Source organism: Garra rufa, chromosome 11, assembly GCF_049309525.1.
Source record: "Garra rufa chromosome 11, GarRuf1.0, whole genome shotgun sequence".
Taxonomy (NCBI): domain Eukaryota; kingdom Metazoa; phylum Chordata; class Actinopteri; order Cypriniformes; family Cyprinidae; genus Garra; species Garra rufa.
This window is the reverse complement of record NC_133371.1, coordinates 49,890,235-49,904,378: the sequence shown is the minus strand read 5'-3', so window position 1 is coordinate 49,904,378 and position 14,144 is coordinate 49,890,235. Positions and strand designations below refer to the sequence as shown.

Below are 14,144 nucleotides of genomic sequence, written 5' to 3'. Positions count from 1 at the left end.
TTATTTAGCTTACTTCAGAATCGTGATCTCTAATTGAAACAAAACAATTGGGATTCTCAATTCATCCAAAATCATGCAGCTCTAATGGATGGACGCATGTTATTGCATTATTGAACTATTAAATATTACCACCCATTTACTACTATTAAAAAGCTTGGAAGAGCCAGCACATTTTTAATATAATTCTGATTGTATTCATCTGAAAGAAGACAATCATATACACCTAGGATGGTTTGAGGGTGAGTAAACCATGGGGTAAATTTCAATTCTGAAGATGAACATGTACAATTAAATATTTAATATACACAATAAATATTCATTATATTTGATATATTATGCATTTCTAATCATAACATCATAGATCTACTAGAGTATAAATGCACCATTGTGTAAAAAGATTGCATTTTATTTAAAGATTCACATGTTTTACTACAATAAAAATATCAGGTTGCATAAAAACACACATCACATTCAGTTTTCAATCAATCAGTCACAGTGATCAAAATGGTGGCTGTGCTTATATAAAATGTACAATTTCAAAATACTACCTTTCATAATTTCTATACGTATTTTAGTTCAATTAAACTACACAAAAATAATAACATACAGTGCTTTTTTAATGTGCTTGGATGTGATTTCATCACTGTAAACAATACTGAGTCAGTAATATCAACTAAATTATAGAAAAGGCATAAATTAAGCTGTGCTAAACATTCATGCTCAGCCTTTTCTCTAGTAGACACAATAGATTTTGGATTGTGTTATGCAGCCATTTGAAAATTGCACATTCTTTGTTCTCTCTAAAGCTTGAATAATTCTCCAGTGAAAGTTGTCTTTTGTTCAAACCCAAGTCAGTTACTTTCAAACCAGTCCTTGACAAGCTGCTTGTTTTCTTTCACCCACTCAATATTGGCCTCAGTCCTTTCAATGACCTGCTCCAAAGCTTGAGCTGCGAGGCCCTGAGTGTCCTTATCCTGCTCCCTCTGAAACTGCCTCAGCTGTGTAAAGACATTGAATTGTTTATGTAAGATCAATGGGGCAAACACAATCACAATTTAAAGAGTAACAAAATTTTGGACAACAGCACCTCCTCAAGTTCAACGTGCGTGGAGAACCTTTTTGTCACTGCATCTAAAAGATCGCCTAAGGATATGACTCCCACTCCACACCTGCCCAAATGAAATGATCGTTAGACAAGTGTCCACATATTTATGGCTTCCAGTTAACTACATAATAAAACCTTTGAAACAATTAGGGCTATTAGCTGAAGACACCCTTTGGACCCCGAACTGCTCTCAATCTTTAATGCTTTTATGTAACTTGGGTGTTATAGCTTCCCGATTGCGGTAGCTATTCCCGTCTGGGTTTACAAGATTTACATTTCATAATTCATAATGGGTTTCAGGTCAAAGCTGAACATCCTCATCCATTTGCCTCTCTAGTTTCCACTACTTGAATTTTAATCAATCTTAAAATAATGACTTACTCTTGGGTGATGTAGGACCAATAGCCACGGACAAAATCCCAGGCGAGAGGCTGGCCGGCAACATTTTTGGCAATGTAGTTTATGGTAGACACTATATCCGTCTTTCTAATCTTTGTAGGGTCAAGAGTGTACTGAAGATACCTGTGGTATCACAAACGTCATCGGTGAGTATGAAGTAAACAAAATGGGCGTTAAAATGGCGTAAAGCTCACATCTCTGCCCTGACCTGTTTAGCAGCCAGATTTCTTTGGTACATGATAAGGCATATCTTAGTTTGTCTTTCTCAGCAGGTGCTGTGGCTCTTTGGTATTCGTTCCAAGCAAATTCCCAATCCTCGTCATCACCAGAAGCTATTGCACTGCAGTAGATTTCTCTCCTCAAATTCGGATGAATGCTAAATGCGAAAAAATCATTCAAGTGAATATAATTTATGTATATTATATGTATAATTAATGCAATAATTTCATTGAATCTTGAAGGCGCAACTCACTTATTTGTCCCGTTTCTATAACTTTTGAATAGATTGCTAGCCATTGTTGTGCAATCAGACAGGCCATTGCTGCAGGCTACTGAAATGGCATTCACCTGGTTATACCTGAGGGGGAAAAAATTGGACCGTTATTGCTAGATGCCCAACAAAATGTATATAAAGCAAGACAAACATAATGCTTACTGGTCAGTGTGTTTTTCGGGAATGGTTCCATTGTTTGTGTACTCCTCAAAGTGCCTGTACAGTCTTTGGATTAGCTTGTTTAGGTATTTCTAGACATACATTTGTACAGGTAATGGTAAGTATCAAAGTTTTCATTGTTTTATGAACAAATTCATGAATAATTATGCTCACCGTTATTGGACCATAGACTTCAGAGCGATCAAACATGAGGATGAGATGGTCCAGGTTTTTTAGTGCTGACTCCCAAGGAAAATACTCTTGAGTTTCATTTAGCAGGTACTTGGTTAGACCTAGTGCAATAGTGATGTTGAGGCGATGAGCCCTATACAGAAATAATCAGTTAAAATGCAGGAACAAATCCCAGTGAGCCAATTCTTCAAAATTGATAAAATGTACCTTGCGAGATTAAAAGCGTCATCTATTAGTTGCCCTCGGTTGATGACTGGAATTTTCTAAAAATAGATTAAAAACATTTCGACATGACTAATTTAAGCAACTTTAGATATTTAGCAACCATTTAGAAACCAAAACGATGCATTAAGAGGGGTGTAAACTTTTGAACAGGATGAAGAAATTTTTGCCAATATAGCATATTTCTTTTCCATTCCACTGCCCTTCTGAAGCTACAGAAGATGCTTACATGTTTCCCAGAAGACAAAATCAGTTAAATTTCCCATAATCTTCAAATTCAGAAAGTTTTCACCCCCTGGCTCTAAGCACATTGTTTTTCTTCTTAAGCATCAGTGGGCGTTTGAACCTTCTGTAATAGTTGCGTTTGAGTCTCTCAGTTGTCCTCGTGTGAAAAGATGGATCTCGAAATTATACAGCCATCGTTGTAAAGGGTTCAAATAGACAAAAATGTTGCAAAATCAAAGAATTTGTGGGACTTGGAGTATTTTTATGAAGATCAGCGGGCAGTTTAACTGTTTGTGACAAACAAGGGACTCATGAACAACTATTACTGAAAAAAAAAAGCTGTGGATAATTCACAACAGTATTAAGAATAGTTTATATAAAGTTTTTGTATAAATTCAACTATTATTTTCTCTTGTGGACTACAGGGTACACTTTTCGTTCCGCGGACTTCCACGCGTCGTTGTGTTCTCAGCTCTACCGGAAAGTTCATCCATTTGAAGAGAGTCTCGCTCAGCAGGTTAGTCAGTCAGTATGTTTATTCCAATTAACGGAGTAATAGCATACATGAAGTTTGATGTGAGAGTTAGCTTGTTTGAATAGCCTATATATGTTTAATTCGCCAACTTAAGTAGCCTATTGAAGTTTGATGCAGCAAGACCGATTGAACGGCGCACGTCCAGTAGACTATATTCAACCGGACTTCGTGTTGGCCAAGCTCGCGTCGGCGATCGCGTACACTCGCTTACGTTATTTGTAATTTGATTTGAAAGGATACTAATAAATATTTATTTAAAGATACTTACATAATGATCTCTCTCAAGTTGCATACGAAGTTTATTCCAATTTTCTTCATCGTAGTTGACACGGAAAAAGCCAATGCAGTTGATGTTTGCGAGAAGCCATTCATCTTTGTCTTTAACTTCAAACTGTGTACTTTCAGCTGTGTAAGCAGCAACAAACAGTGAAAGCAGATTTATGCCTGTTGTTTTGGCAGGTTTTATTTGTATATTTTGAAATGATTCTTTAATGTTTATCTGTTTCTTACCTGGACCACTTACTTGCAGCATAAAACTTTTAACAGAAAAACCACTAGATACAAAGTATCTGATATCAATATGCCATGCAATACTGTTAAGAAGAAAATGAACAATATTTTAGTGATTAATCAATAAAAATCAGTTTGACGAAGGAAATGACTCTGTAATGTTTCATAATTTATTCAGTAAATATGATTGTATAGAGTGTTTTCACTAAGCGTCATGAATCGGCCATACTGACAGCACTGAATGTAAACAATGCCAAATAAAACTTGCATATTTTGCTGATTATTGTAGCCGAGAATGGTCAGTTATTGTCGTGTTTTGAGCTGTACTGATCGGTCAGACCGAGAAAAACATTTGGAGTACTATAGACTGCCAAAAGTTAAAACAAATCAAGGAGAAGAGTGCAAAAAACTGTCTGAGGAAAAAGGTGTTTGTGGTTGGCCAAACTGAACCAGGATTTCCGGGGCACGAATCTTGACAACGTTAGTGTTTTTATTATCATTTCCAGTAAGTGAAATATTAGGCTAATATCTTAATACTGCTCGTATATATCTTTACCACCTATTAACTTTAGGCCTTCCTGTTTACTAAGCCCTTCTCTATATGATTTAGCAGCTTCCACGCATTTCATCCATGGTTTAGACAGCATAAATTAGCAAAAAAACGTATTCGGTAGTACATTGAACTGGCAATCCATGCTTTTGTTGACATCCGAGTATCGCCAATATGGCCGCACATTCAGGTAACTGACCAAATTATGACGCAAGTGCAAACCCTCTATACTATTGTAAACATCAATTTGATTCTTTAAACTTACTTATGGCCCCCTTCTTGCTTTAGTAAAAACTGTTCTTGAGTCAACTCCCCCTTCTGGGTATCAATGGTGACTACTGGATACCCCACTTGCTCGATCCATGTGCTCATGAAGGCTTCCACATCTTTATTTGTCTCCTGATCATTGTGGGAGATAGTTGTCATTATCAACTTATATTATTTCAACTTGAAATTGGAATAGTGGTCATTAGTTTACCTGTTGCAAGCATTCCCAAAGATCTTTGTGCGCAGCGGTCTGAAACTCGAACTTGGTAAGATATGTCTGAAATATACAATGAGCAATTAGTTAGTCCTGAACATACCTTAATTTCTTCATAAATACATAAAAATATTATAATACTTAAAAACATAAATTCTGTTCTTTTGAGGAAGCCATATTATACTACAAAAGGGCACAATTTTTTTTTATAATTAATGTGGTATTATAATCTTTAAAATATGTACATGGGAGATCAAAATTAGAGAACACTCAATAAGATTGATTGCTTTCAGTCCGACTTTTCTTGAAAATGCTGGGGCAGATCATTACCCAAGTAATTCCAGCTGCAGTGTTGAACCAATTCACAATTTTCAAATACCTCACTTACAGTTTTTATACTGTGCTTCAGAATACTAGTAATTCATGAAATATGCTTAAAAAACACTTTTCTACTCCTGTTAGGATAACTTCAAATAGGACCTCGAAATTTAGGAAAATATGCAGTGCCTTGCAAAAGTATTCATACCCCTTCATTTTTTTTTCACATTTTGTTTGGTTGCAGCGTTATGTTAAACTGCTTTAAATTATTTTTTCCCCACATCAATTTACACTCCATACGCCATAATAATGACAAAGCAAAAACCAGATTTGTAAATTTTACAAATTTATAAAAAGTAAAACAATGAAACAAGTACATATAAGTACATAAGTATTCATACCCTTAACTCAGTACATAGTTGAAGCACCTTTACAGCCTCAAGTCTTTTTGGGTGTGATGTGACAAAGCTTTGCACATCTGCATTTGGCAATTATCTGCCATTCTTTGCCTCACATTTTCACCTCTCAAGCTCTGTCAGCTTGGATGGGGGCTGGCAGACATTTTCTTGAGTCCTAGTTGTGCCAATCATCTTCCATTATGGATAATGGAGGCTACATGCTTCTGTGAACCTTCAATGCAGCAGATTTTTTTCTGAACTCTTCCCTAGATCATTGCCTTAACGCAAGTCTGTCACGGAGCTCTACAGGCAGTTATCTTGACCTCAGGACTTGGTTTTTGCTCTGATATGCATTTTCAGCTGTTAGACCTTTTCTGAGAGGTGTGTGCCTTTCTAAATCATACTCATTCAAATGAATTTGCCACAGTTTAACTCCACTCGAAGTGTAGTAACATCTAGAAGCAATATGAATGCTCCTGAGCTAAATTTTGAGTGTCCCAGAAAAGGCTATGAATACTTATGCAACGGGATCTTTTCAGTTTTTTATTTTTAATAAATTTGCACAAATGTTAAAAACCTATTTTTTGCTTTGCCATCATGGAGTAGGGAGTGTAGATTGATGTGGGGAAAAAAGTAATTTAAAGTGGTTTAACATAAGGCAGCAACATAACAAAATGTGAAAAAAATGAATCCTTTCGCAAGGCACTGTAGGTTGTTCTCTAATTTTGATCTCCACTGTATATTCACACACACACACACACACATTTATTTCTCATTGCAGTTTACCTTGATTCCTTTCATTAATGTTTCCTCACCACCAATATATGAAGCCAGCATTCTCAACACAGCAGCACTCTAAAAAATATTTTTACGAAACATTTTGTAAATCATATTATTGTGCAATATTATATTGTAACATTTTTTGTAAACTAAGCTTATCAACATCAGAAATGAATTGATGCCAACCTTTCTGTAGGTGACGTCGTCAAAAAGTGCTACGATCTCAGAGGTAGTTTGTATATAATTTTCCTGCGTGCTAAGAGGATGGGAAGAGTTTAAGGAATCCATCTGAAAGGCAGTCTGGGTTTCTCTGAGAACAAATAGATCTCTCTGAAAACACAAATGAATCATATCATGCAGAGTTTTAGGCTAAATTAATGAAGTTACGGCCATTATAGCTGAAGAATTGAGTTAACATCATTGTTGTAGAATAAACAAAAACATACTAAGTTCCAGCCAACAGCTTCCACCCCAAAGTATGCCATGTATGTCGCCAATCCTTCTTTTAGCCATAGGTCATTCCACCAGCGCATGGTAACAAGGCTTCCAAACCACTGAAATCAAACACAGGTATGAAATGTAAAGATTATTTATGATTTACAGGTATGCAAGTTCAAAAATGTTCTGTTCTGTAGATTTACAGCAAAAAAAAATTAATACAATTAACTATATAATCACGCTACAAAATTGACCCTTCACAGGGATTTTGATTGACAGGCTTTTTTGTCCCATTTTGTGACAGTAGAGTAGATTAACCTCAGTGGACCTGAATTTGAAAAACTGTTTATTGACATCTTTCCGTGGTTGATACTTTTTGATGTTCATTCATGTTTATATTTTGCTATAAGAGGAAGAAATGATTGTTTAACGTTCCGCTTGAACTGAGGCGCTACAGCGATCTGTCACAACACATTAAAGAGCCACATTTATGGTATTAATTGCTTGAATTTCTAACAAAATGACAAAATTTGAAAACGGAGACTTTGTTTTATACCAAAAGTAACCTGTTCTGTTTTGTCTGTCGGCACGTCTTTGAGAAAGGTCAAGAGCCTATTTATAGGGTCAGTTGAAATGTCATGTAAATTACTGAGGATTTTGGTGAAGCTATTATCTCTTTTTTAACTTATGTATGCTGAAAAAACCCTGGCTAAAACCAGCCTAAGCTGGTTGGCTGGTCTTAGTTGGTTTAAGCTGGAAGTAGCTGGTTTTCCCAGCCTGACCAGCCAAAACCCCTTTAAAACCAGATGGTTTGACTGAAATATCTATCTAAATGTAAACTTTAGTCAGTGATGAATAATACATTATTATACATTTACCTCATGTGCTAATTCGTGAGCAATCTGAGTGGCCACCCGTTCGTGATCAAAGGTCAATGCTGTATTTTGTTCAACCAGCAGAGCTGACTCCTGATATGAAATTAAACCCCAGCTTTCCATTGATCCAACACTGATCTCTGGCAAAGCAATCTGGTCTGTAAAAAACAAACAAAAATAAATTCTGCATTTGATCTTGTGAACCCTGAGATTGTATGCTCTTATTTTAGCTTGTTTCAATTTAGGACAGTTGACACAAAACTAAAAAAATCTGTCACTTATTGTTTCAAATCTGAATGAGTGTTTTTAATATTTTGTGACAACCTTGAAACCCATTTAGCTTACAGTGTATGAATACGAAAACACATTCAAGTCATACAGGTTTGGAACAATATGAGGATGAAAAAATACGTACATTTTGGGCTGAATTACGTTACCAGTCAAGTCAAGTCAGTTTTTGAACAGTAATATTTTTTTTATGTTTTTTTTAATCTCTTCTGCTAACCATGCCTGCATTTATTTGATCCAAAATATTTTTACTATTTAACATAAATACCTTCTGTTTGAATATATTTTAGATAAATGCTGTTTTTCTGAACTTTCTATTCATCAAAGAAAAAAAAAAATGTTACTCCCCTGTTTTCAACATAATAATAATAAATGTTTTTTTTTTTTCAAATCAGAGTATAAGAATGATTTCTGAAGGATCTGGAGTAATGATGTCAAAAAAAATTTAGCTTTGAAATCATAGGACTAAATTCAATTTTAAAATATATTGAAATAGAAAAAAAAAAAAAAAAAAAAAAAGAACATTAAAAATCTTACTGTTCAAAATCGTTTGACTGGTAGTATAACCTAATCCACATGCAATTAAAATAACACACATTGAAATCGAGAGTGGGGCTCACCTATTTTTTTCAGTTTGTGCTTCAGGCCGAATAGATAGTCATAATGATTTAGAATCTTCTCCGTTACTTCCAGGGCGTAGTCAGCATAGCCAGCTCTAATTGCTTCCCTCCGAGCACGTATCTTGCAAATACATATTTAATATAAGTAAAATGTTAAATACAGAAAGAAAAAATAAGCAGGCACTCAAGTGCCTTCAATTAAAAATAAAAGAAACATACCTTTATATCTGTACTAGACTCTTCCGATAAAAGTTCAAAATCAGATTGTGACAAGACTGTGAAAGCCAATAGATAAGTTGACATGTTCTGGGTCTCCTCAAATGTAGTCACACTCCATTCTTCTCCATCAATTTGTCTCAAGCTTAGTCCTAATGTTACAAAAATAATGTAACTAATGTAACAAAAATAGCAGTTGAAATTCAGTGGAATTCTGACATGGTCTAATCTAATAATAAGGATCCTAACCGTTTTGATTGGACAGGGCAACAGTGTCAGGTCTGTGGATAATAGTAATCTTAAACTTAGCCTTCAGCGCTGGCTCATCAAAGCACGGAAACACTTTCCTGGCAGCTGTGGGTTGCATCAGACTGGTGGCGAGGAATCTGTTTGTGAAGTGAAAAATGAACAACAGTAATTCAGTTCAAATGTTCTGGATTTATCTAATTTGTCGTAAAAACTGCGATATCCGCATGTGAAAACAACAGCGAATGTACACTGCGGTTTTCATGGTTTTAGAGAAGAAATGAGCAACATTAATCTTAGGAAGAATCTGTTTTTGATGACATTTTTATGCCAAACAGTACATAAAATGTTACAACTGTAATTTAATTTGAATGTTCTAGATTTGTTATTTGTCGCGAAACTAAATGTGTGATATATACCAACAGCAAACATTTCTTGGACATAAGATAGCGCCAGTGAATATAAAGAAATGTTTTCGAAAATGAATTTTAAAAACTAAAAAGTACATGAGGTGTTTCATGCACATTTTGTCCTGTGTGTGGTTTTAACTGAACTGAAAACATATTTGAAAAGCAATCTTTGAAAGACAAAAATATCAAATTATTTACGTCTCTTGATCCTCATCCTCCTCGGCTTTCGCTTTCTTTGTGTATCGGCTCACATAAAACCCAGTCAAGTCATTTTGAAGTTCCCCCTCGAATTTGGTGAAAACATCATAGTAGGTCTCATTTCCAGTCATCACATCCTTAAGTTGGATCTCGAGGAAATTACTTTCATTCTGATGAATTCTGTATCCACTCAGTGATAATTTCTCATTTGAATCCGATTTTCTCACTTCCACAGTTGTCACGTTTAGATCGAGAACGTGAAGGAAGATGCTCTTTGAGTCTCTCATACACTTTATTCTTACAGTTGAGTTCCCTGTGAAAGCGAAGGATTGGTTTGTGTAGTTGTTAGTTATCGCTGAGTAAACATACAGTTGAAGGAAGACTTTGTAGCTCTCAGGAATCACATTGTCTGGAAGTCTGAGAGTCGGTGGAAGTCCTGTTGGAAGTACCGGAGGTTTAGTTGGAGTCGGTATACTCGCTGGAGGGAATTCATTTATTTGAATTTGATACATCACAGACAACAACACCAAACCACAAACGGCAGAAACTGTGAGGACCCCAATGCCGATAGCCACGGCCTTGGACATCCTAAATCTGGCCATTTCTGATCCTTCTGAGAAGCCTCCAAGAACGAACTGTGCTAGGAAAACTTGCTGTACGGTTTTAGACTCTGATCTTGACAATACATGTATTGCTAAAGGCGTCAAGCACCTATACCACACCTAGAAGAGCGAGCTTCGAGATTACACATTAACTAGCATGGATGAGCCAGAAACATAAGTATGATGATATTTCATGTGGACTTTCTGTGTCCCCTCGCACTTTGCCCCACATCTGGAATCAGTTCTACTATCTACGCAGATTAGGCTGGAAAAAACACGAAAGAGAACTTTGTTGTTGAGAAAAGAGATGCATTAGATGTTTAAAGTCAATTTTTCTTAAAGGAGTAGTTCACTTCTAGAACTAAAAATTACAGATAATGTACTCACCCCCTTGTCATCTAAGATGTTCTTGTCCTTCTCTCTTCAGTTGTAAAGAAATGATGTTCTTTGTAGGAAAACATTTCAGGGTTCCTCTAAATAGTGGAATTCTATGGTGCCCCCGAGTTTTGAACTTCCAAAATACAGTTTTAAATACTGCTTTAAAGGGGTCCAAACAATCCCAGCCAGGGAAGAAGGGTCTTATCTAGCGAAGCCATCATTTTTTTTCTTAAAAAAAAATATATATGTGACCCTGGACCACAAAACCAGTCATAAGGTTAAATTTTACAAAACTGAGATGTATACATTATATGAAAGCTCAATTAACAAGCTTTCTATTGATATATGGTTTGGACAATATTTGGCCGAGATACATCTATTTGAAAATCTGGAATCTGAGGTTGGAAAAAAATCTAAATACTGAGAAAATCACCTTTAAAGTTGTCCAAATTAAGTACTTAACAATGCATATTACTAATCAAAAATTACATTTTGATATGTTTACAGAAGGAATTTTACAAAAAATCTTCATGGAACATGATCTTTACTTAATTTCCTAATGATTTTTGGCATAAAAGAAAAATCTATCATTTTGACCCATACTATGTATTTTTTGCTATTGCTACAGATATACCCCAGCGACTTAAGACTGGTTTTGTGGTCCAGGGTCACACACATATATATATATATATATACTTTTTAACCTCAAACACTCATCTTGTCTAGTTCTGCGTGAACGTTTTTTCCAGTTCAAGACAGTTAGGCTATGTCGAAAATCTCTTTTTCTCCTCCATTTTCAAAATCATCCTGCATCGCTGTTTTACCTTTTTTTTTTTTGTAAAGGGTGTTTGTTCATTTTGTAAACACTGGGTCTGTACTTCTGCAGTGATGTAATATTAATTTAAAGTTGAAGAAGGAAATGAGGTGGGGATTTTTTGAGTTCAGGCAGACCTAGACAAGTGTTTGAGGTTAAAAAGTATATAAATTGTATTTTTTTTTTTTTTTTCCAGAAAATAACCGATTGTTTCACTAGATAAGGCACTTCTTCCTCGGCTGGGATCGTTTCGAGCCCTTTGAAGCTGAATTTAAACAGTATTTTAGAAGTTCAAACTCGGGGGCACTACTGAAGTCCATTATATGGAGAGGAATCCTAAACTGTTTTCCTCAAAAAACTATTTCTTTATGCCTGAAAAAAAGAAAGACATAAACATCTTGGATGACAAGGGAGTGAGTACATTATCTGTCAATTTTTGTTCTGGAAGTGAAATACTCCTTTAATTGCCGGAACCAAGTGGTATAATCCCATGCTGATCTTTAGACCTTAGTGATGAGACATCCATCTGTTTGGGACCTTGGCCGAGGTGATCCAAAAAAAAAAAAACCTTGTCTTTTTGGTGACTGGTTACCTTCTCTACTACTGTATCAGTATGTCTTTGACTGAAGCTTGTAGAGTTTTTTCTTAAGAGTTAGAGGGGACGACTCCTGGGCTTATTTTCTTTAAATCTGCCCCCACTTTTCCCTCATTTCAGTTTTATTCTAAACTTTTTTTTTTTTGTCTTAACAAACAGAAACAAACTGAAGAAAACTTTTACCTTTTAAAGGGAAAGTTCAAGCAAAAAATGAAAAATTTGGTCATTAATTACTCACCTTTATGTCGTGTCAAACCTCTAAGATCTTTGTTCATCTTCAGAACACAAATGAAGATATTTTTGATTAAAATTTGAAGGCTTTCTGACCCTTCTTAGACAGCAACACAACTGACACATTCAAAACAGAAATACAATGCTGGAGGGGTGGGGGACTTTTGGAATTTGAAGATCAAGGCAAATTTGACCTATTTTGTATTCTGGGAAACATCTTCTGTAGCTTCTGAATGGCAGTACCAAATGAAAAAAAAAGATATTTAGGCAAAATAAGAAAAACATACACTTCCTCATTCCGTTCAAAGGTTTTCACCACCAGCTTAATGCATCGTTTTTCTTTCTGGAGCATCAGTGAGCATTTAAACCTTCTGGAATAGTTGCATATGAGTCCCTCAGTTGTCCTCAGTGTGAAAAGATGGATCTCAAAATCATACATTCGATGTTAGAAATGGGCCAAATACAAAAAAATGCTGAAAAACCAAAGAATCTGTGGGATCAGTTTAACAGTTCTGGACAAACGAGACTCATGAACAATTATCACAAAAACAACAAGAAAACAGCTGTGAATCAGAATCAAGTGTATGTAAACTTTTAAACAGGGTCATTTTTTTAAATTCAACTGCAATTTATCTTGTAAACTATATGTAAACGTCTTTTATGTGAAATATCTTATTCAAGTCAGTACTAAATTAAAAAGAAAACATGCATTTTGTGTGATCCCTTATTTTGGTCAAATTATTAACATAATAACATATGTATCATATAATTTATAATCATATCAATTTATTGTAGCCGTTTCAATTCCAGCCAGTACACAGAATTCATTAATCACCACCACTGCTGTTTTAAGGGTGGAAAGAAAGAGAAACAACAGCTAGAAAAGCAAAGGAAAAGGCTGCCATCCTGTGGACAAGCATGAGATATTGCATACAAATCATATTTCATCCATTTGGCTGTTTACAAGGAAATGCAGCTGCAAATCCAAAAAAAAAAAAAAAAAAAATTGTGCACACAAAATAAGTTATTTGAATTGATCTATAGGCAATATTTTCACAACTCCATGGGTCACAAACATCATTGAAAGGCACATTATGTCTTTAAGGTTTATATTATCTTAATGCGCAGTGTATGTGTGGTGAATGCAGTGTATCTGTGCTTATTCATTGGTCAGCTGATACCTCATAATGTCAAGAATGTCTTAGCAGTTCAAGATTTCCTCTCATTACTAAACTCAATGACTGTCCTTTGACTCTAAGAAATTTTGTCTTAAAGGACACAACATAATATGTTCACTCGACTGAAAATCCTTAAAATACCCAATCCTAGGTTTGATAAAAAATAAAAACCTTCTATTTAAATTCTAGTTCATGAAAAAGATTAAAATTAAATTACCAGGAGAGAAAATGAATTGTCTCAAATGTGGATTATCAGGAATGTCAAAGCTTTAGGTCACAGATAGCTGAAAACACTGAATAAAATCTAGACAAAAAAACAAACAAAACACAAATAAAGACAAAAACCCCTCTATTTTTTTACGATTCTTACTGAAACACACAAGGACTGAAATGTTTTAAGGAATTAAAGTTCTTGTCAAAGCTTTCCATACTCCATTGCCACAATCCGCTTTATCCTTGCACAATAGAAAAAAATCCTGCATTCACCTAAGCTCCTAAAAAATGCACACACTTCAGCCTGGAACATAAACCTTCATAGCACAACACAAGCCGAAACTCTTTTAAGCAAAACTGTATAGTTCAAAATCTGGACATATAATGAAAATTAATTCAATTGTTTGCTAGCAAGGGGTTGGCAATGTATAATTACAGAGAGGATCAGCAGAAGTGTTATCTGATTACATTTTGG

At 35.2% G+C, this 14,144-nt stretch overlaps 1 protein-coding gene across 1 annotated transcript; it reads right to left on the bottom strand.

The window, feature by feature from the left end:
• Window positions 1–434: 434 nt before the first annotated feature.
• Window positions 435–10,309, bottom strand: LOC141345417 (aminopeptidase N-like). Its single transcript, XM_073850267.1, has 17 exons — window positions 9,659–10,309; window positions 9,054–9,190; window positions 8,808–8,956; window positions 8,589–8,709; window positions 7,684–7,838; window positions 6,814–6,921; window positions 6,554–6,697; window positions 6,374–6,442; window positions 4,869–4,934; window positions 4,656–4,789; window positions 3,841–3,923; window positions 3,593–3,735; window positions 1,977–2,071; window positions 1,713–1,880; window positions 1,487–1,627; window positions 1,088–1,169; window positions 435–998 (listed from the first exon to the last, which is right to left on the bottom strand). Exons 1-17 carry the CDS (start codon window positions 10,258–10,260, stop codon window positions 852–854), a joined length of 2,544 nt encoding a protein of 847 aa, XP_073706368.1. The 5' UTR covers window positions 10,261–10,309; the 3' UTR covers window positions 435–851.
• Between the last annotated feature and the right edge of the window lie 3,835 nt (window positions 10,310–14,144).

Excerpts from the sequence above, each read along its gene's own strand:
- LOC141345417 (XM_073850267.1), bottom strand. The coding sequence starts at position 10,260 with ATGGCCAGATTTAGGATGTCCAAGGCCGTGGCTATCGGCATTGGGGTC. Across the intron at positions 8,710-8,807 it reads AGTCTAGTACAGATATAAAG|ATACGTGCTCGGAGGGAAGC; the intron begins GTATGTTTCTTT and ends TGTATTTGCAAG. Across the intron at positions 4,790-4,868 it reads TTTGGGAATGCTTGCAACAG|GAGACAAATAAAGATGTGGA; the intron begins GTAAACTAATGA and ends CACAATGATCAG.